A 22,788-nucleotide genomic window follows, 5' to 3' on the forward strand; every position below is an offset into this window, starting at 1 on the left:
TTCATTGACAATAATAGCATGTACTGTAGCAGCCATTGTTAATTCCTTTCATTTTGTTTTGAGGTCATGTATCATTTTGTTGTTTTTGTGTTGTTTTGATTTTGTCTTCATTAATGTTTTGTTAATTTTTTTAATCTTTAAAATAAAAATATACTTATATAGAATATAAGGCAAACATAAAATTATTAGTATAATAATAATAACAATAATAATTACATCAAAGAGCAAAACAAAGATTATCAGTCACTTATTTCAAGAGAAGGTTTGAGAATTTGTTATCAGATTTCCAATTTATCATATAATATTTATAATTTATTGAACACATCACTCAGATCATATTTTTTACTGTGAGGTATAGGTTGATTTTTCATGATAGCTTTTCTGCTGTCTTATTTAAATTTGTAGTTAATCACTCCCTGCAGGTGTTATTGTGGATCCCTGTTTCTCAGCTGAGCATGTATATTAAGGTAGATGGAACCATTTATTTTCAAATTGTGCATACCCAAGCTCTGTCCTTGGAGTTTTTAATTCAGAATTTGAAGGGAGGTTCTTAAGTTTATTGATTAAAAAACTATATAAATAAGTTTTATATACACAGCACCTCAGTTAAAAACTGTAATTTTGGATAGATTTTTTTTTTGTCTTTTTGAGGGTCTGCCTCTGCAGTTCAGGCTGGCCTTGAGCTCACATTGTAGCCCAGGCTGGTCACTAACTTGAAACAATCCTCCTGCCTTAGCCTCCCGTGTACTGGGATTACAGGCGTGCGCCACCACGCCCAGCACTGGGTAGAAATCTAAATGTGAGTTTTCAGCTAGTTAAGGGTAGAGTCTGAACTGTCTTTTCTTCATATTCATCTATATTCCACCAAACATTCTCAGCAATTTCCCAAAGAAAAAGAAATTACTAGTCTAATGTCAAAGAACTAATGTCTGTCTCATCATTCTTGGATCTCTGATGGATCTACCACAGTCCAACCATGAGTATTATAATTTGTTCTAGCTGTTATAACAAAGTACCATAAATTCATTAGTTTAGAAAGAGCTAACATTTATTTAGTTTTGGAGGCTGGTAAACCCAAAAGTAAGGCATAACCACACTCAGAGTCTAGTAAGGACCTACACACTTGAACATATGTTGTATATTCTCCATGTCCTCACAAGGGGAGGGGAGAGGGTCTCTCTGAGTCTTCTTTTATAAGAACAGTAATTTTAGGAATGAGAACTCTGCTCTCAGGACCTAGTTACTCCCAAAAGGTCACACCTCCTAGCACTGTAACCTTGGGAAATAGGGTGTCAACATATGAATTGTGCGGGATTGGGCAAATGCAAACATTCAAACTATAGCCCTAATGGAGAGTGGAGAACAGCTGGAGCTAATGACTACTCAATGCCATAGACCTTTCCTTCTTCTATGCAAGGCAAATAAAATTTAAATCCCAGCTCTCAACTTCGCTCTGGGGAAAAAGTGGATCAGTACCTCAACTTTTCCAGCATGCTCAGACATCTATCATAGGTAGTACTAGTCCTGGAACACTGGTAGGTCTGGCAGATCCTAGCTGTCAAGGGGCAATGGAGAAGGTGGTTCAAGATCCCTTCTTTGTTCACCACAGAGTAAATGGACAAAAACTGCCAGTTCTCAGCTGCTCCTGAGAAGGTAAAGAGGTGATCCATGAATGAAATACTCCAACTTCATCAGGGCTGGCCAAAGAAATAATATCAACCTTTCCAGTCTGGGAGGTCTGATGGGGCTTGTGCAGCCTAGTCACACAGGAGAAAATAGCAACAGCAGTTTTGACCAGTAGGCAGCATAGAACCCCCCCGCCCCCCGCTACCTCACGGGTCAGCACAGAGTGAGCAGAGAAAAATCATGGCTGCTCATTCTCCTGGGGAAGGAAATATACGGTAAAAGTCCACATATCTGGGAAGTAGCATTGCTAGGGCTCTTCGTGTATGTAAGGCCAAGCTTGGGGAAGCCTGGAGCAGTGGGAAACACCTATAATTACAGCATGCTGAGAGGCTACACAGGAGGACTGCTAGTCGAGATCAGCCTGGGCAATTTAGTGATTCAACAAGACCCAATTTCAAAAAAATAACCTTTTAAAGAGCTGGTAATAATTTTTAAGGGCCTCACTACAAAGGTCCTGGATTTATTCCAACTGTAAGGGCCAAAAAGCAGGAGAAGTTGCTCAGTCCATTAGACATACGAGTGTGAGATTGATCAAACTGGATTTGTAGGTTTCTGTTGTTTGTAATCCCTGTTGTTCATATCTCTCCAATGCCCTTCTGTGATCTATGCGTTACTGACCATATTGTGTGTGATCTAGGGTTTATCTTTGCATTAGTGTGCACCTCTGCCCCAAGGATTCAGTAGCTTTGCTACACTGTAAGCTCTTTGGTAACTTCTTTTGGTTCCTATACTCTTGTTCTAATAGCTGTGTTGTGTATGCCTTCAGCCACTGGGGAACATAAAGCCTTGTGCACCTGTGGATTGCGTTTGGCTGTGGTATCACTGCTTTATGGTCAGGTTTATAATGGTCATGTATGTGAGCCCAGGCCCCAGACACTCTGTTGAGATTCAGAAAGTTGCAACTTTGTTTTATGCTATGGTGACCCCTCTCTCCAACCCTCTCACCTACAACCTTAGGAATAAGGATAAAGGCAGCCCTGATCAAAAGTTAAGGAGTTTCCACATTGCCTAAGGCATATTCACTGATTTCTAAGTGTAGTCTAGCAAAATACAATCAAAATTATGCAGTTATCTAAATCTACAAGTATGATTCTAATGATACTGACTCTATTAGCTCATAAAAAGCATCTACAGTGTCCCTTATAAAAATAAAGTGGCAAATCGTATAGGTAAATGGAGGCATGTGGTTGTTCTTTGGAACTGAGTGTAATACCTAAAAATGTACTTATTTCAGTGTTTTCTAGACAGTTTTTTAATAATTCATCTGTGACAAAAATGCCTGTTTTCTATTTGATAACAAATCTATAGTTCTTGGATAAACAAAATCACAAAATGCCATTTGGTTTGTTTAGGTGTTGATTATAAATAAAAGGGGCAAAATATGTGTTTTCTGATTGTGTCTCTTAGCACATGTGGCTTTGTTATTTGCTGATGTGGTCACTGTTAATTCATAAACTCTTTGAAACAATTTATTAAGATTTCTACGGATCATGAAATATTCTAACATCTACATGTGTGCCATTCTCGTTACTATCTAAGCCACTAACTTCTAATTTCATGATCAGCAAAATTAGCCAATATATTCAGAAATTCAGTGCCATAAGCACATAATATTTTTATCTAAATGAAATGTCACCAAACTTAATGGGTCAGTTAACTGAGTTTCAATAATAGAATATCTCCTCCTAAATATTGGAGACTGAAATTTGTACTTCAGGATAAGTTGCTACAGTTTAAAAAACAAATAACAATTCATTGTTTGTTGTTATTGTAACTGTGAAAAAAATTACAGAATATTTTTAAAGGAAAAAAAGCATTAGGACTTCAATTGCCACATGTCTGTTTTATTTGTAATATTTAACCTATTCCAATGTTATAATAAGCCTTTTAATTATTGGTTGTGGTACCTTTAATCTTATCTGATATTTTATATCCATGTTCTTATGGGTATGAAAATTAAGAAAATATAATCTTCTTGATTATCTTGTATATATTTAAATATGCACTAGTTTGCTTCCTCATCATTTACAAATTTTTTAGGTGATAAGCTTTTATCTGAATAACAAACCTGCCCAGTGTTGCTAAAATCTGCAATCATAATGTGATATTAAAAATATTTTAATTATCACCCTGGATCATAGTTGCTGGAGCTCCATAATGGGAAAGGTTTTTTCATTGCAAATCCACACTTTTAGATCAAAGTATATCCATTCTCTGTCACAAAAGGTAGAGTGGTTTTTGTTTTAATAGCTATAATATCTTATTGAACAAGTATGATACGGATTCTGAATTTCTGTGTGTTGATATAAACATTTTCCTAGAAAGAGAGCCTTTCTTTTGAGGAGCTAGAAACTGGCTTGTAAAGGATATATGAAAGGGAATTTTCAGAAAGGTGAGGAGAGCAAGGAATACCACTGAAGAGTGTGTCTCTTACAGAACTATAACTGGGGCAACCAGGGTACAGTTATTGAAAATTCCAACGTTTTATTTCCATCTATTATGAAACTTTTGTGAAACACTATGGTTACTTCCATCCTTTTGTTATAAAACAGTATCTCAATAAAATCTTTATACAGATTTGCCATAAGAACATTTCCCAAATATTATGTGTACACACTTTTTATTTTAGAACTTTATCTTACCAAATTTTGGAGGAAAAGAGATGATTATTCAGTTTAAAATGTAAGAATGTGTAAGTAAATCTTGGCATGTACATTCTAAGTAGGAAAAACTATTTATCCCTTTGATGAAAGAAGCTCCTTAAACAATCTTATTTATCAGAACTCTCCCATATACATCTCCTTATGTGGTCTACTGGGAATATTTCTTATCTCTATACCCCTTCCCTGGAAATATGACTTAAATTTCTTGAGACTGATCAGAAAAGAGTTTAAGAAGAAGTGGTCAGGACAGAAAGTATTTCCATCATAATTTCAGAGTCTTTCACTTGAGTTACTAAGTTAATATATTTATGCAGCCACTACCTTTTCAATGGTTATTCTTAGAACTCTGAATACTGTATTGGCTCACAACTTTTTTCATAGTACTAAATTATTTACACTGCTATTTATGCACAATATTTTTGCAAGATAAAATGCATTTCAAGTGTGAAGGGAGGAGGGAAAATGAATAGTAGGCACAAAAATAAAGGTTTCTTTTTTTCCGAATATTTAGATTTTCAAAAGAAAAAAGTATGGTGATATTTTTTAAAAATAACTGTGCTGGTTAGTGTTTTCTTCAAGGGAAATGGGAACAGTCAGTATTTCCTACTACTAAATATGAGCTATTGTGTTAAAATACTTATGCTGGCCACACAACCAATGCACCTTCAATTACAACTAATTACTTTTTGTACAACCAAACATTATGTAAATTCCAAATTCCATGAAAAGTTAGAACTAGGGGTGCATGAACCAATATTACAAACAAAGAGAGAACATGAATGCATTAATTTAATAAGATGAATATGCAAAATTACCACACTTTTTGCAACATTAAAAAATAAACATTTGCTGCTATTGTTCTTTTTTTGTTTGTTTCTCATTTACTACTCTCTTTAAAATAAAAAAAATAAATAAACATTTGGGATAATTGTTCTAAAACATTTTTATATACCCTTTCATTTACTACTTTGACAGCTCAAAGAAGTTAGGTGCAAAGTATTTTTTCTCCAAATTACTGACACAGGTAACCTTTGTGGAAATGGAAAGGGGATCTGGGGATGGGAGGCAAAATTGGAGTAGAGATGATTCAGAGGTGATATACATAGGTACCAATTTCCCAAGATTAATGTAGTCATTATGTATCTCGAATATATGCTAATTTTAAAATAAAAATAAAAATATACATTCAAAAAATTACTGAAGATGAAATCAACAAAAAGACTAACTTCCTTAGGAGAACACAGTGTCTGATCCAAGGCAGGCTAACTGTGGATACCTCAGTCTTCACTACTAAATAGGAAAAGAACCAATACTCTGGAATCAGAGAGATTGGTTTCAAACCTACATTATTTGACCTTTCTGCCTAGATTTCTTATTTCTAAAATAGAGCTAATAGCAATACTTATGACTGACAGTAGCTGTGTTGAATAAACACAGTAGAAATCCACCCTGTATGTAGTAGGTATGGAATTGATTTTGATCAATATTATCAATGTCTTTTTCTCATCCAGTGCTGGGGATTGAACTCAGGGCCGTGGCAGCTGTGATCCTCCTGCTTCAGTCTCCCAGACAGCCTGAACTATGGGTGGAGTCACCAGGTCCAGATTCTTTTACTTATAAAGTACTTTCTCAGCTTATCTTTACAATTTCTGTTACATAGTAGGATACATATTTTCATATTTATTTCATAATGCCACGTGAAAAGCGAATGCATGTCCACACTCATGTACAGTAAGTGAGGGAACCAGTTAGGCTGGCTTAAATTCAGTAAGAATTCTGCCTGAGTGTGCACCCCTCCTGGATCCAGGGCTGTGTCCAGAACTCCAAGACCATACAGACCATACAGATAAAGGGCTGGCTTTATCCCAGGAAGGAAGAGTACAGCAGAAATGAGTTGTTCTAAGATAATGACTATACAAATTATGTGAAGATTTATGTAAAAGGGTAATATGTAAAATATATTACTGAGTAAAAAAAAGGCAGACTGTAACAAAATTACTATATAATCTTACATAAATACAAAGTCATGGTAAGGCTAGATTCTTGGTCTCATTTTTAGAATTAATATCTATGTGATTTTTCTATGATAAACATATACATCTCATATAATCTACAGTGGGTTTTAAATTTTAAAAAGTTAATATCTGTAAGTGAATATATAATTTAGAGCAATGCTTTTAGACACCACTTCCCTAAGTTTCCCCTACTCTGTGTGTGAAGGATCATGATGCAGTCTATGGTGAAGCTGACAGTGCTGCCTTCAGAATGCTCAGTGGGTACTCTGTGAAGAAGAGGACTTAGGTACCCTTGTGCTTGTATTTTACTCACAATCAGCTGTTTGTGTATAGGAGTGAGGGGTCTTGTCAAACTCTGGCTTGCAGTTTTTATCCTAGATATTGGGAGACAGACAGAGACAGAGACAGACTCAGACACAGAGACAGACACAGAGAGAGACAGAGGAAGTGGAGGGATATACCTTGCATATGAATCTTCCCAAAGAGGAATGTTCCCCTGTTTCCCCATGGACCTCCTATCTACACATCTCTATCTCCTCTGTCTCTTCCTTAAGCTTCCCACTTTTCACTATTATAATGTGGCGGATGGTGACTCTTAATATATCATTTTTAAGATAGAATAGTTTTAGCCTTAGTACAGGCCTCAAAATGTGTGTTGAGAAACATCCCAGAGGGGTTTTAAAAAGTTAACTTTGCAGTCCTAACTTTCCAGGAATACTTCTCCAAAGACAAAGAACACCTGGGCCCAGACAACCACCTATGACCCTGCCTGGGTTGTTTCATCCCTTCCCTGGCCCTAAATAAACATTGTAACCATAAAGGAAATGTATGGTTATCTAAAAGGGAACATATAGAACAGAGTACAGAAAGTATATCATTGTGGTTGGGCTCATGACAGGAGCCGGACCTGGTCACGTGGTGCAAGGAAAACAACGTGTGGCCAGGACTACAGCATTCAATCTGTTACCATGGAAACCAAAGGCATATTTAATGTGGAAAGAAAGAAGACTGGCTGCCCACGTTCCTGACCTGCAAGTCAGGGATGAGCGGTGACCTGTCTAAATTTAATTTAATAAACTCTGTTTGTTCTAAATAGAGTCCTTCAGTGGAATACAGCTCTATTTTTGGCATTACAATAAAAATCAACTTTTATTAAAAGAGTTTGAATTACTATCCTTTTAATTTATCTGTGGTTTTACAAAAACATATCTCAAATGTTCACCTCTTTTAAATAACATACTCCATTTATCTATCAAAACATACAGTTTCAAACATCTTAACAAAAACAAAGCCATTTTTAATTGGTAATTCAAATAGCCCCAAAAAAGCAAACTACCCAGGATGTAAAGATTGAAATAAATAATAATTACTTTTTAGCAAATAATTCAGTTACTCCAAATTTTATCCCCTTCAGCTTTAGAAGCAAAAAGAAAACTCAATATCTGTCAAAGGACTCAGAGTTTTTAGTATATGTTTCCTTTCTCAAAGACATCTTACCATCTGAAGCTAGCAACAGAAACTACAGGCAGCAAAACAGGCAAAACACTTATGCTATTGCTTGAACGTATATTTCAAAGATGACTACCATTAGTGAGGAAGGCTGCAACATTCAATTTTTTTGAGCTGAACACATCGTCACCAGAATAAAATTGAAGTTGTATTAAGCATAAAGCAGAAGAGAAATACAGTAGTGTAAGTTTAGAAGTGGCCCCTTTTCGCAAAAGTCTCCGATTAGGAAGTGGATCTTTTTCTCAAACAAGGCTTTATGTACAAATATACAGCAACAGAAACAATTTAGTGCAAAGAAAAATTTTGAACATAAAAATGTAATAAAAATTGAGATAATACAGGGCCTAAGATGCTGAAAACCAGAGATTAAAGAACTATTTAAGTATCTCCAAAATCATACTTATGTCATTGGTATTGCAAAAAAATATTCAAAAAGGTTTTAGTCTTTGTAGTAATCTAAACATGGATCTTTCTTTCATTGGAATGATAATTTATCACAACCCAGTTCTGATTTTATGGCTTCCATCCCAGGAGTTTCCCATGACCCATGTGCTCTACAGAAGAAGATTCTACCATTTAGAAAGAAATCAGCCTTTCCTCTTCCCCCTTTGCTCTGTACTTCCAAACCCAGGGGGAAGGAGGAGTGTCTTCCAGTGAGATTTTAGGTTCCGCTGCATTTAGTCTTTCTGCTTTGAAAGAGCTTGACAATAAGACTTCTGGAGCTTGACAATAAGAGCATGGAAAGAGGGGAGAGTAGAAATGTTGGAGATGGGCCACTCTTATTTCAGAGAAGAAAACTGTTTTGCAAAATGAAAAGAGATCTATTCTTTCAAACTTCAGGAGGATGTGACACAAAGTAAATTAGAACTGAAATTGCCACTAGGTGAGGAAAAGGGAAATCATAAAATAGAAAAAAACAATGGAAGAAAAAAGGAAGAGAAAATGGTTCAGTTTGGGGACACATTAAGAGGTTAACAAAGCATTCTCTTTTCCCTGGACCTTCCCACCTTAGTTAATAAAAGGAGCATCACACTCATAAAGCAGAGCTGAGGCCATGGTGGAGGAATCACAAGAAAAAAGGTCTTGACTTCTTTGCTGCAGGAGAAGATAAGAAGTCTTTTCTTGAAACTTCAACTCTGTCTCCACTGACCTACTGTACTTCTGCACAAAGGTAAAAACACTACTTCTCTTGTGCTAAGGTAGTTTTTTGGACAAGATGGAGGAGCAATTAGTGGAACTGACAGGGAAGAAAGAAAAAGATTTGTCCCTATATAGAGACCTTGCCTCTCTTCAGAGGGAGCCAGAGGCAAGAAGATAGGCAGGGGCTAGGCAGAGCTTAAAGGGACATTTGCGTTAAGGTTAGCCACAGATTTAACTAGTCAAATGAGCTACTACATTGTGCATGATTAAAGTGTACCTTCTGGTAATGCATCAGACCAGGACAAAGGATTACTCTGTAGCTCAGAATTTATGTTACTAGAATCTCTGTTCATTCTGTGCACTAGGTCTGACATCTATCTCAGCTCCAGAAATCTCCCTAAATAGGAGAATGGAGAGGGAAGGCTAAGAATAACAAGGCACACTATATGAAATATCAAGGCTTAAGAAACAGCTTCTCAAAACTGCCAGAGAAGACCCATGAAAATAGTCTAGTACAGCAGATTCCATCCACTTTGAGACTGAATCATGTGGATGAATTCTTAGCCCCTTCACAGGCTTCCTAGAACTTTTCACTGAAGTCAGAAGTACATGCAACTGCGATGTTCCTATTAGCTAAAGGGATATTACTCAAGGAAAGACAGCTTTGGTGCTGCAGAGCTACCTTTATGTTAGCACTCAAATGTGGCATCCTTCAAAAGAAAAAGAACAATGTATGTGTTTTTCAGTATTAAATCCTTCTTTTCCCAAGGATGGGAGTTGCTGAAGAAGCCCAAAACCTCACAAGAGGATAATATGCTTCACTTGTGACTAACATGTATGTGGTACCCAGAGCACCACTCTGCCCTTCTGCCCCTTTACAGCTTTTAAGGACCTAGACGGGGGACACTTGGTAACCCCATTTCACAAAAGCCGCTAGTACAAAAATAAGCAACAGTGAGAAAAAGGGCAGTGCAGCCTCTTCCAGCAGTGAGCGCTGAAAACAAACAGCAGGACCTTATGGTTCCATTAACAGTTTTACAACTCCATTACCCTGGTTATGTACATTCTTGAAATTTTACCCAAACTAGCTTGAAGGACTACCTATTTTCCATAAACTCAACAATAGAATTCACTTGAAATGTGTCCTTTGTCCTGCCTGAGGACTTCTTTAGTAAAAACACAGCATAGAGGTAGAAAACTTGGACTACTCTCCTAATGCTGCCACTTTTATTTCTTTGATCTTGGCAAGTAATTTAGCATCTTTGACATTTTACAGCTCATGAGTAAAATAAAGATAATAACACCAAATCTGAACATCATATAATTAAGGGTGACATAAGATGATATGTTTGTGTCTTTCTATTTGTAATATCATCACATCACATTTTTTTTAATTCATTATGTAATGGACAAGTAAATTTGCTAATTTTAAAATGAACCCATTCATATGGATCTCCTCCAAAGAACTTAAGAATCTGAGCTAATTATCCCCAGCATGAAGACTGGGAAACATCATAGTTTCTCTCCTGGAATCTACCACAAGCCCCCTGCAAGCATCTGGGCCTTCTTGCTGCCCAGTTTCTGCCTCCTCCACCTCTCTACCCACGTGGAACCAACTGTGAGTACAAACAACTAGTCTCCTATGCAGTCAATTGTCTCATTACTACCATACAGAGCTGTTTCTCCAATGCGCTCCAGACATCCCACTGATGTTATGTATATTAGAAGTCCTGGAGTGGGACTGTCCACTAAGTCTGCAGGATTTGACACCCTTATTTTTTTCTCTTTTTTCCTAGAAGCAGTCCCAAGGATGGAAAACCCTCTCTTCTCCTCTGCTTTCCTGCCGCTCTCACTGTTGGCCTTTGTGAGCCAGGTCTTGGTGAGCCGGGCATGGACTACTCCTGACTGCACCATAGCAGACAGCTCCCTACTGACTAACCTCTCCTATTACATCCCATTCTGTTCCTTGGCCCCAGGACTGTACCTTTTTGCATCATGCTCTAACATTAAAGATGTGGCTCAGACCCTGAGAGCAGTGCCCCAGGATAGAGAAGCACTTTGTCTCCAAGGAATGGGTTCTGTCCTGCCAGCCAATGCCTTTGCTGACTTCTCCTCCCTGCAGCTTTTGAGGCTACAGTTGGGCAATTTGAAAGTTACTTCTAAGGCCTTCCAAGGACTGGACCAGCTGCAACACCTTTACTTTGAGCACCACGCTCCCTGTTGCCTGAGTCTATTCCTCCCTCCAGATGTTCTGGAGCCCCTCAGATCACTCCACAGCCTTTCCTTTCAAGGTTACTGTCTGAATTCTAGTCAGAACATCCAGCTGCCAATCAGCCTTACTTGTCTGACTCTGAGGCACAGCTGTTTGACAAAGCTGCAGGAACTGCAGGGGCTGTTCTCAAATCTTGTGCCTGGTTCCACTCTTACAGCCAGCCCCAGACCATCGGTATATTTTTTGGAGGTACTGGATTTATCATCCAACCTGCAACTGAGCCAGGCAGGTGTCAGAGCCCTTCATGGCCTCCAGCTGCATTCCCTGATATTGGATAGCACCCCATTAAGTTCTTTAGGCCTCCTAGACTCAGGACTTCTCCACCTGGACTTCCTCTCTCTTGTGGATAAAGGTATAAAAAAGCTCCCTGGGAATGTGACAGGGTACTTTGCCCTTCATGCACTTGACCTTGGGAGGAATCAAATCCAAAACATAGAGGATCCAGATCTTGCAAGTTGCCACTCGCTGGAAATCCTCAGCCTTCATGATAATGGCCTGCGATCTCTTCCTATCAGGTTTCTGAGTGTTCTGCCCCAGCTTCAGAGGCTCAACCTGTCCATGAATAACCTAGGCCCAACCTTGGTGCTCCCAAAGGGCTGGTTAGTGCAAAGCTGAGAGTGCTCGATCTGTCCTACAATGAGTTGTGTAATCTGCCATATGGGGCCTTCTCCTTTCTTCCCCAGCTTCAGGAGCTCTGGCTGCGTGGCAACAACATCTCCAGCTTAATCAATGGGAGTCTGGAGGGACTCAGGTGGCTGAAGACCCTAGACCTGAGTTGGAACCAAATTAAGGTTCTAAATCCAGGCTGGCTCTCCTCTCTTCCTGCCCTCATTTCACTGAACCTCCTGGGTACCTATTTAGAGCATATCCTGGGCAAGCAGCTCCAGGGTCCCCACAAGCTGCACTGTCTGCAGCTGGGTTCTCTTGATATGCTGGACATCTACTCACCCTGGCCTCCAGCACTGCTCAGCTTGGAGGTGAGGGCTGAAGGGTTCATCCGGTTCATAGTCCACAATGAGGAACCATTCTTGCTCTTGGAGAATCTTACCTTACAATCTGCCAATGCACAGTTGTTTTCATACAACACCACAGTTTATTTCCCTTCCCTGCATCACCTTACTTTGAGAGGCATCAGTTCCTACATTTTTTCCAGCCATCAGCCCCTGAAATTTTTCCCAGAGCTTCCTCTCCTAGAACACTTACACTTCTGGTCTGATCACATGGACGCAGACACCATGTGTCTGTTAGGCATGCCCAGGCTGCAAGTGCTGGAGCTGGGAGACCTAAACTTCCTCTCTGAGTTCAGTTTAGTGAATCTGGAGATACTTCTGAAGCAAGTGCCTCAATTACAGGTGCTGGTTTTAAGCCATCTGAATCCTGGGACCCTTTCCATGTCCACTTTCAGGGACTTGGGCCACCTCCAGCTGTTGCTGGTCAACTCTGAATACTCCCTAGGGCTGGACAGTAACCTTCAGGAGCTAATCCCCCAGATGCCGCCATATGTTTTTTTCTCAGATATCACCTTCACCTGCCAGTGTGAAAGCTCTTGGGTAGGTCCTTGGGCAACACGGGCTCCCAACACCTTTGTGTATGGGCTGGACAAATCCATCTGCATAGCAGATGCTTCTGACTACTCCAAGACTCCACTCCTCTCCTTCTTTTCTGATCACTGCACACATGATCCCGGGTTTCAGGGCTTTCTCGCCAGCTTCAGTCTTGTATCCCTGATGTCCATCCTTGCACTACTTGGCTGTCGCAAGTGGTACTGGCTTCACAACCTCCAAAATCTTTTTCATGCCTGGTGGTGGGAGTTATGTGGTCGTGGTCCCAGAAGACAACTCTACTATGATGTCTTTGTATCCTATTGTGAGCAGGACCAAGCCTGGGTGCTGGAAGAACTGGTTCCTGCCCTGGAGAAGCCTCCTCCAATGGGTGAGGGTTTGAAACTATGCCTGCCATACAGGGACTTTGGACTTGGGCAGGACAGGATGGATGCCACTGTTGCCAACATGAAGATTAGCAGAGCCATTCTCTGTGTGCTCAGCTGCCAAGCCCTGAAAAGTACCTGGTGCAATCTGGAGTTAAGGCTTGCTACCTACCACTTGGTGGTCAGGCCTCGGATGGCCCGCCCCCTGCTGCTGTTTCTGGAGCCTATCAATAGCCAAGAACTATGCAGCTACCACCGTCTCACCCGGTGGCTCCAGAAGGAGGACTATTTTGATTTGCATCAAGGGAGGGAGGATTGGGATTCTTTCTGTGAGCAACTTAGGAGACGACTAAGGAAAGTGGGACAAGAAAGAGAAGATTAGGGGCGATAAGTGCCTGAGGCATGCAGGAATATCTCCAACAGTGGTTTGTATGATATCACATCACTGGGCAGGCTCACCAAGGGATTTTCTCAGCGATTTTTACTCTAAGCTTTCTTCTGGCACTAAAAATGGCATAGCTGAGGATACCTAATCCCTGTGGAAAACAAATTTGAAAGCACTGGAAATAAAACATTCATTCAAAAAAATTCTGATACTGTAGCCAGTACTTTCACAAGACCTCCAAGAAAGAACATATGTACCAATTCCTTCCACGGAATGTGAACATTATGTACTACGAACACGTGCCCCTCCTCAGAAAGGAAGGGGTCAAGAGATGGGTGGAGGAAGGAGGGAGGGAAGGAGAAGGGATGAGAAAGAAATGTGGGTGTGTTCTTTACGTGTCCCAACCTCCTACAGGAAATGTGAGTAAGTAGTACACACAAGTGCCAGTAAACTGAAATAATGGTTCTAATTTCATTTTAAATAGAAAAAACAACAATACAGAATTTAAAACAAGATAATAGGAGATTAACAATGCTTAATATATTGTGTATTATCCTCAAATTAGTTGCTCAGATTACAAGATATAGGCATGCATAAATGCTCAGACAATATAAGCACAAACCATTTTTTCGATGAACTAAAAGAAGTCTATCTATCTTAAGTATATATCTATTTTCTTTTCTCTTATTTCTTTTCTCCTTTCACCCATCCCAGTTGTTCTTCCTTTTTGAGCGGTTTCATTCCCTTTCACAGTATCTATTGCATATTTGGGGTTCTATTTATTTTTCAGTTTCTTATTTTTATATAATGGAGTACTACTCAGCTGTAAAGGACAAACTTGAGGCTTTTATACGTAAATGGATGCAACTAGGGACCATACATATAAGCGAAATAATTTCTTTTAAAAGAATGCATAAAAAATTATCAGAGTGCCATGGACATTTTTCAAAATGGATTCCTTCTGCCTTTGTTAGAAGCAGTATGTTCACTTGTTTGGTAAAAAGTTTTACAGTTCCAGAATAACGGAAAAAGAATCAGCAAACTGTTTGTCAATGCTCTGAAATGAGTTTGAAATCATGTTTGCTGTTCCTCATGGGTCTAAATATTTAGTTTTTCTAGCTCTTGAAGTTCTTACAAAAAGGCATTAAATGAGTGAGAGCAATTGTTTTTCTTCTACTGACATTGAGGACTCTAAATACATAAAGATTAGGTGATTTACAATCCTACATAGTTTGTATGTAATAAAATTTGGATCTGGTGTCTGTCTGTCTGACAGACATAGTACTCTGTTTTCTACTGCCTTCCATTTACCTCTAACCAATTACAACTTGCTACAAAGTTAAATTGGGCAAAAAAGAAATATGTATCTTTATAAAGCACATGTGTCATCCATTTCCAAGAATATTTCATATTTCCAGAAATTTTGCACAAAACTATGTGTCCCCAAGCAGAATATTTTATAACTCTGATAAAATGATAATTTTGTCATTGATAAAAATAGAGTATCATACACCCAAAATATTCATTCTTCAACATTTAGTGCTATGAATCTACTAAGAATCATGCTTCAAGAATTTAATGTTAGGCATGGGAAAAAACAACATATGATATCAAGCAAAAGTACTGATGACTAATATGCACTATAATTCCAAAATTGAAAATAATTGCATGTGTATGTATATATATATATACACACACACATACATACATACCATATGAAGAAAAAAAAAGAAGACTAGAAATATAAAATACTCTAATTTTAGACAATCAGTCCCTTGTCAAGATGGTTCTCGCCTATAGTATACCTGGATATTGCTGGGAGATTATGTGAACTCCTTCTCCAAAATGTGACTAATCTGACTGCTATGAAGACTTCAGCTTACTCATCTAAGTAGGCTGGAAGGCTCTGAGGAATGGGAAATTTTTCAGTGAATTTTTCTGGGCCTCTCTTTCAGTCATAGCCCTGCAACAAGGAAACTCTCCCTTCCCTGTTTGGGGAACAGGGATGACAAAAGCTGGGACATTTTGTTTCTCTTATTATAATATTATCTCAGTTCTCTGAACCTAACAAAATTCCAGTCTCTTGCTCATTTCCAGGGTTCTGTTTGAGGTGACCCTCACCTCAAAATTCAACTTCACATCTGATTCTTTGATTCTTCTTTGTGGAGATGAGTGCTTGGTCCCTCTATTTAGCCATCCTGAAGTTTCTACCTCACAGAGTCCATTTCCTAGCTTCTAAAGTGTCCTAGGATCTGCTCTACAGATCTGTCAGCACCTGCAGTCCACCAGGCAACCAGGCTGTAGGCAGAGACAATCACATCTCCAAAGCAGAGGAGATAGAGGCCCTAGACACAATTTTTAACCAATAAATAAATAAATAAATAAATAAATAATGAATAATAATAATAATAATACATCCCCAGTGGGCAAGATCCTTGAAAAATTATTTCTGGAAAGGGAAAAATATGTGTATATGTATATACACAGGGTAGCTAACATAGTTGTACAACTGACTTTTATTGTTCTATTGAAAGGAATAGTTAATGTCTAAGTATATGATCAATCTTACATGTCCATATTTGTTTATCTGAGTACCCAAATTGAAGATATCAATATGTAATACAATAACCATTGTTAATTTCCTATCACCTTGTTTGAGATTTTGTATTGCTTGTATTGTTTTTGTGTTATTTTCTAAATGTATGTTTGTTAAGATGTTTTCATTCTTTTATCTTTAAATACAAAAAAAAGAAAAATCATTTCTGGGAAAAGTTTATCTAAATGGCCAAAAAATATGAGAAAATGTATTCAATCATATTGGTCATACAAGGAATGCAATCTGCACAACACTACCACATCTTTCCCAGTTGTTTTCATTTTCAAAAACTGACATAACACAAGCTGGGAAGAAACAGAGAGAAATTCTAGTCATCATGTAGTACAAATGAGCATGTACATTTGGGTAACCATTTATAAAATACTCTCTGATGCTATCTGTTAAAGTGGAATGCATGCATTCTCTAAGTACTGGTAATTTCATATACACAAACATAAATTTTACAAGCATATACCAAAAGATATGAATAATATTACCCACAGAACCATTATTCATAGCAGCCAAAAACTGGATATAACCCACATGTCTAAGGATGAAAGCTTGTGGCATGTACATACAAAGGAATATTGCATAGGAATGACAGGCAATGAAATATATTGATATGAAAGAATGCATATGTAAGTATGAGGGAAAGATTCAAGATGAAATACATACACTACGAGTTTGTCTATTTCAAAAATGGGCAAATTGACAAAGGTGATTACTTTCAGAAGAGAGAGATGTAATATTCGGAATGGTTACAGTAAGGCTTTTTAGATGCTAGATAATTTTCTATTACTTATCCAAGAGTGTGGTTATGTGCATGTGTGCTATTTTAATAATTCAGTGAATGATATAGTTAAAATGTGTGCTTTTAGGTAAATGCTTCAGAGTTTAAAAAGAAAAGCTAGCTAGATTGATTTACATTCTGCTCAAGTACTGCCCCTGACTGGTTCTTATAACTAAAAAGGCATTAAAAATACCTTACCATAAAATCTGTACAAATGTCTTAATTTAATGACTCTCCCTACAATCCCTCTGTCATCAAGTCTTACTACTTTGCCCATTGCTTACCCTGAAATAGCCACACTGGCCTGCTTGTTATTTCTCCAACATGTTTTATTGTTCTTTGTATCTGTTTACTATGATTGAAATAGTAACTCCTCTGGATAACCATGGTTTGTTTTCTCAGTTCCAGGTATAGCTTAAATGTCACCTTCTCTGTGCAGCTTTCTTATCCTTCTATCTAAAGTCATAATGTCCTGTTCTAACATCCCCTCCATACTTCATGCTTTGTTTTCCTCCATATTAATCTCAATATATTATGCAATAATCTCCTTTAGGTTATTTTTTCTGTACAATAGAATATAAATAATATGAAAACAGAAATTTGGGGTTGTCTTCTACAATACCACAAGGAACTGAACTGACATTTGGCACTTGGTAAAGCATTTAAAAATATTTGTGGAATAACTGAATGGCAATTAAACTTCTGCAACTGCCAATTCTTTATGTTCTATGTAAACTGCAACTCAAATATATCTAATAAACTTTGTAAGTACAGATATTTGATTACAGAGAATGATTATTTCTTCTTCTCCTCCTCCTCCTCTTTCTTCTTCAAAGTAGATATAGAGAACCTAATAGAACTTCCTGTTTTAACTGTTACAGAAATGTCTTCTACTACTTAGCTGTTACCCAGGAAGCCTTTACAACACATGGATACTAGGAAAGAAAGAAAAGATAGTACTTACTTTTACAACTTGCTGTTCTTTGGAGAATAGTAAGATTTGGTATTCGATTGTAGATGAAATTCAGAAATGATCTCCTTTCTTGAAGAAATGCAATCAAATCACTGAGAACCCCAAATCTCAGAAGGCTATGATGAAAGCATATATATATAGATTAGATAGATAGATAGATGATAGATAGATAGATTTATCCTTTATCTTGACTCTCACTTGTCCACTAACATGTACTTCGAAGTTGAAAAAATATATTCTATTAAGGCTGACTCTTTGCAACCCATGAATGATTATAAACTCGATCATCTGATTTCTTAGAAACCCTTCATTTGTATACAGCTCCATGGAGTAACATTTTCTCTCCCATCTTCAATTTCATGTGCATCTGAGGAGTGAGTGAAAACATTTTAATGTGTGAGCTGCCTTCAATCCATACTTTGCAAAACTTACGTTATTAACTCAACTTATTTTTCTTCTTGTCTGACAAAATTCAAAATATTTCATTAGAATAAAACTAGCAAAAACTAAGATTAAAAATGAGGATTTAGATTTCTTGTTTCCATGAGTTCTGAAGAATATATTTCTCTTATTCCTAATTTCCTTTTACAATATGAGTAATTAATGTACATATAAAGAGGCTTAAGGTTTAAGAAAGGAAGTATATTAACTGATAAATATCTAGATAAAATTTTTATTTAATTTTGTGATTTTTGTTACCTGGAGAGTGAATATGGCAGATTTTTCTCTCCAGAGACATCTTCTTCCCAAACTTATACATTTTTTTATTACATTAGATTAAGCATTATTTGGTAGTGTGTAGTGGCATTATATACTTTTATTAAATAAAAAATATTACATCCATATGTGTTGTTGACATTAGAGGCACAGGATTTGCTCTAAATTATGCTATTAGACAAGTATTATCCTCAGGAAATAATCTGAGAAAAGAAAGGTAAGTTCCAATGATGATTTGAAACCGATGATGCTTTTCTAAAAATGAAATTAACTGGAACAGTTAAGAGGATCCTGCATAAACAAGAATATATCCAGCACAAAAATGTAATCCACTAAAATGTAAACTATTGGAATATTAGGGGACAGGACTCACCAAAAGACTTTTGTAACTGAGGAAATTATTTCCTTAAAAACATTTAACAGACTAACTTGGAACAACCCATAGACCCAAGGATTCAGCAGGCTTAATTTGCTACATTCATTTTTATACAGGATCAAGGGCAATGAGAGTTAACCAATTTCAAGTGAAAGTCAGTCCTCTACATGTATAGTGGCAAAAATACTCTGATACTGCCTTCCTGTAAACAAGTATGTCAAGGATTTCTCAGACTCAGTCTCATAAGTTCTTAACTGGAAAAATATTTTTTGATTTATTGAATATTTGTTATAAAAGGCAAAGATATTTCCAAAACTGGAAAACAAGTTGAAATTCAACCAAAAAAAAAATTAAAAATTCACTATTAGCTACATGTTTATAAACTCTATGAAGGCAAGGTCTACATATCCACAGCTGTTTTTCTGGCACCTACAGCACTACGTGATATAATCAAGACCATTTTTGTCTTTTTGTTTGTTTCTTCTTTGTAAGAGAGAATCTTTTCTAGTCATGATTTGTACTCTGAGTAATAATTTACCCCCTCTTTTAAAATCATGATGCACTGTATATTAACCATTGTTGCTCTCTAATTATTGCTATGGAATTTGGTTTTCCATAGAAGTAAGAGGTGTATTTTTATATTTCCTTCATTAATATCTATTTGTATTACATTAAAATGAAACAATTAACATCATATTTTTAAATACTTACATTGCCTAATAAAATGGATCAGAATAACATCTTAAGGAAACAAAATTGGAGGGGTTTCTTTTGTTTATTTGTCTGCTTATTTGTTTAAGACAGGGTCTCCCTATGTTGCCCAGACTGGTCTTGAACTTGTGGATTTGTGCAACCCTCCTACCTCAAGCTCCTGAGTGCTGGGACTATGGGCAGGCACCACTGTGCTCATCCAGAATTAAATTTTGATTCTATTACTACTATATGGCCTGAAAGTAGCCAAAGACAGGGAGAGATGCATGTTTCAGATTTTTCCATATAAGAAAGACTACAGGATGCATCACAGTCAGATATAAAAAGACACCAAAACACTCTAACAAAAAGAAAAAAAATATATATAGGGAATCAGTAACAAGGAACTGTAAAAACCCTCACAACTATAAAGTATACGAACCTTTCATTTTTCCCTGCAGCTGACATAACTGTAGCGAAAATGTGCCAGTACAATGAAATTGGCCACCAAATCTCAGGTCAGCTGCTTTCCCACAGGACCATTGGCAAGCATGACTAGCTCCCATATGTACCCAGAAGTATATCAAAAACATATATCAAGAGCAATTTAGAAACCAAAGCATAGGAATGTTCCTAATAGCACACTGTATATTATATACTATATAATACATCAAGCTGCCTAAAAGAGAAAAGAATTTTTATACTAAGCATTAATATAGATACAACACATAACATAAAAGAATAAAACATCATATATTCTTAAGTGACAACTTTTTTTCACTACCACTTTAAAATACTAGGACTAACTTGGATTAACAGAAAGTGAAAGTAGGTATTAATTTGTGCCCCATCAAGCAGTATATTGAGACAGAGTCCTTTAAAATATCTTGATTTAGTAATTTATTATTATTTGCTGTAAATCATAAAGAAATTATAAATTTTTTTCAAATCAGTTTTAATAGTTCCACATACTCAGAAAAGTAGTACAATACCAATAACAGACAAACAGGTGAAAGAAGAGACTATTTTAAAATGGTGAATCATAACAATTGTAAAAGTTTGCATTTCTAGTATCTAAGTCACAGTTCCTATCAGGATAAAATTGTCTCAAATTCATTTCTCCCTCCTTTTAATGTTTGTGACTTATTTAAACAATGTCATTTGTTCATGGCTGGCTTATGCAAATCTCAGTTTTATTGCTTAAGAAATAGTTTGATTATTTTACTATCATACAAAATTAATAATAAATTTGATATTCTAGGAAAAATCAACATTCTATGTTAACTTGCCATACACCTCTGTCATCTACATGTCTTCTACATCAGTAAATGTGGCCAAGAAAGAGAACTCCGTTACCCACTTCATCCTCCTGGGCTTCCCCTCAAGCCCAGAAAGGCAGCTTCTCTACTTTAGGCTCTTCTCAGTAGCCTACACGCTGACCCTCATGGGGAATACAGCCATTGCCTGTGCAGCGCAGAGAGACCATTGCTTTCACACCCCCATGTACATCTTCTTGGGGAATTTCTCTCTTCTGGAAATATGCTACCTCACAACAACTGTTCCTAACTTGTTAGCCAACGTCCTCTCCACAACGAAGTCCATCTCCTTTGTGAGGTGTTTTGCACAATTCTACTTCTTCTTCTCCTTTGGATATGATGAAGGCTTCTACCTTTGCATTGTGGTCTTTGACAGGTACCTTGCCATCTGCCGCCCTCTCCATTATCCACACATCATGACCAGACAGCTCTGCACCAGCCTCCTTGTCTTTGGGTGGTCCTGTGGGTTCATTCTCTTTCTAACTCCGTTTGTTTTCATCTCACAGCTACCCTACGGTGGCCCAAATATTATCAACCATTTTGTATGTGATCCTGTCCCATTGATGATGCTGTCCTGTCCTGAGGACACCACAACCCAGTTCATTTATTCTTCTTTCAATGCTTTCTTCATGATTGGTACTTTCATCTTTATCATTTGCTCTTATGCTCTGGTAATTTTGGCTGCGGTACAAATGCCTTCAGCAGCGAGCAAGCATAAGGCTTTCTTGACTTGTGCTTCTCATTTAGCAGTTTTTATCCTATTTTATGGCTCTATTATGGTGATGTATGTTGGTCCTGAGTCAGGACGCACAGTGAAGATGCAAAAAAAATTATTTGTTTTATTCTGTGATAACACCTCTATGTAATCCTCTAATATATAGCTTGAGGAACAAAGAGATGAAGGTTGCATTGAAGAAAATCTTCAAGATTGAATAAAATATAAATAAAAGACAAATTGAACCTCTAAAATGCACCTTTCCTTAGTAAAACATGAGTTATATATTTGTCTACAAATTTGTGACTTTTTTCAGGAACTATTCTAATGATCTTAAACATCACTCAGTATGAGATGTTGAAGTCTTGTTTGACAAGACTATGCTTTAACAAATGAACTAGATTTTTTTTCCTTTAATATCAAGTAAGTAAAATTTTACATGTCAAAGTCAAAAGGTCATTCTGTATGTAATTCAAATTTTAAAAAGAAGACAAATATTATTTTGTATTATAGAGCTGCAGTAACTAACATGTATGTAATAGAAATCTTACACAGGGAGATTGATGCTATAAACCAATAATATTCCAATGAAAAGGACCAACACAAGCAGAAAATTTGAGTTTGAAAGAAGTCTACCTTTCTAAAATGTAGCAGGTGGTCTTCTCTTTATAGAAATAGACTTATAGCCTTAGCTAGATATTTAATTTTTCAGAGAGTGCACACAGCAAGTTGGAATTATAAATATATTTAGTTACCTTTAGTAAAGATAAGAGCTAAATGTTATGAAAAGCACTGTTTGCTTTTTAATTATTTTTACATTAATTGCATAATTTTCTAAGGTGATCTATTAGTTTATTTATCTAAGCTTATTTGCATGATAGTAAAAATTGCATACAACCAGTGAAGCTTATAATACGAATTGCTTGGAAAAAAGCACTTTTTATGGGCAACTGTGTGAAGCACATTTTCTCTTTTTAATGTGCAAGCACCGCATTGTTTCTCTAGTGTAAAGCCTGAA

At 37.0% G+C, this 22,788-nt stretch overlaps 2 protein-coding genes across 2 annotated transcripts; both read left to right on the forward strand.

Moving 5' to 3' along the window:
- Positions 1–1,835: 1,835 nt before the first annotated feature.
- LOC102016314 (toll-like receptor 11) lies at positions 1,836–13,771 on the forward strand. The gene is given in 4 exon segments (XM_005412035.1): positions 1,836–1,901; positions 8,886–9,044; positions 10,810–11,874; positions 11,877–13,771. Coding segments are annotated over 2 exon segments (2,769 nt in total). The 5' UTR covers positions 1,836–1,901; positions 8,886–9,044; positions 10,810–10,823; the 3' UTR covers positions 13,595–13,771.
- A 7,319-nt stretch (positions 13,772–21,090) lies between these two features.
- On the forward strand, positions 21,091–21,921 carry LOC102023639 (olfactory receptor 11H6-like). The gene has a single exon (XM_013508547.1). The coding sequence runs from the start codon at positions 21,184–21,186 to the stop codon at positions 21,919–21,921; it is 738 nt and encodes a 245-aa protein (XP_013364001.1). The 5' UTR covers positions 21,091–21,183.
- Positions 21,922–22,788: the final 867 nt, after the last annotated feature.

The sequence above is a fragment of the Chinchilla lanigera genome, unplaced genomic scaffold, assembly GCF_000276665.1.
Source record: "Chinchilla lanigera isolate Chin_1 unplaced genomic scaffold, ChiLan1.0 scaffold00149, whole genome shotgun sequence".
NCBI lineage: Eukaryota > Metazoa > Chordata > Mammalia > Rodentia > Chinchillidae > Chinchilla > Chinchilla lanigera.

Bases quoted from the DNA above. Each gene is read 5' to 3' on its own strand.
- LOC102023639 (XM_013508547.1), top strand. From the start codon at position 21,184: ATGGGGAATACAGCCATTGCCTGTGCAGCGCAGAGAGACCATTGCTTT.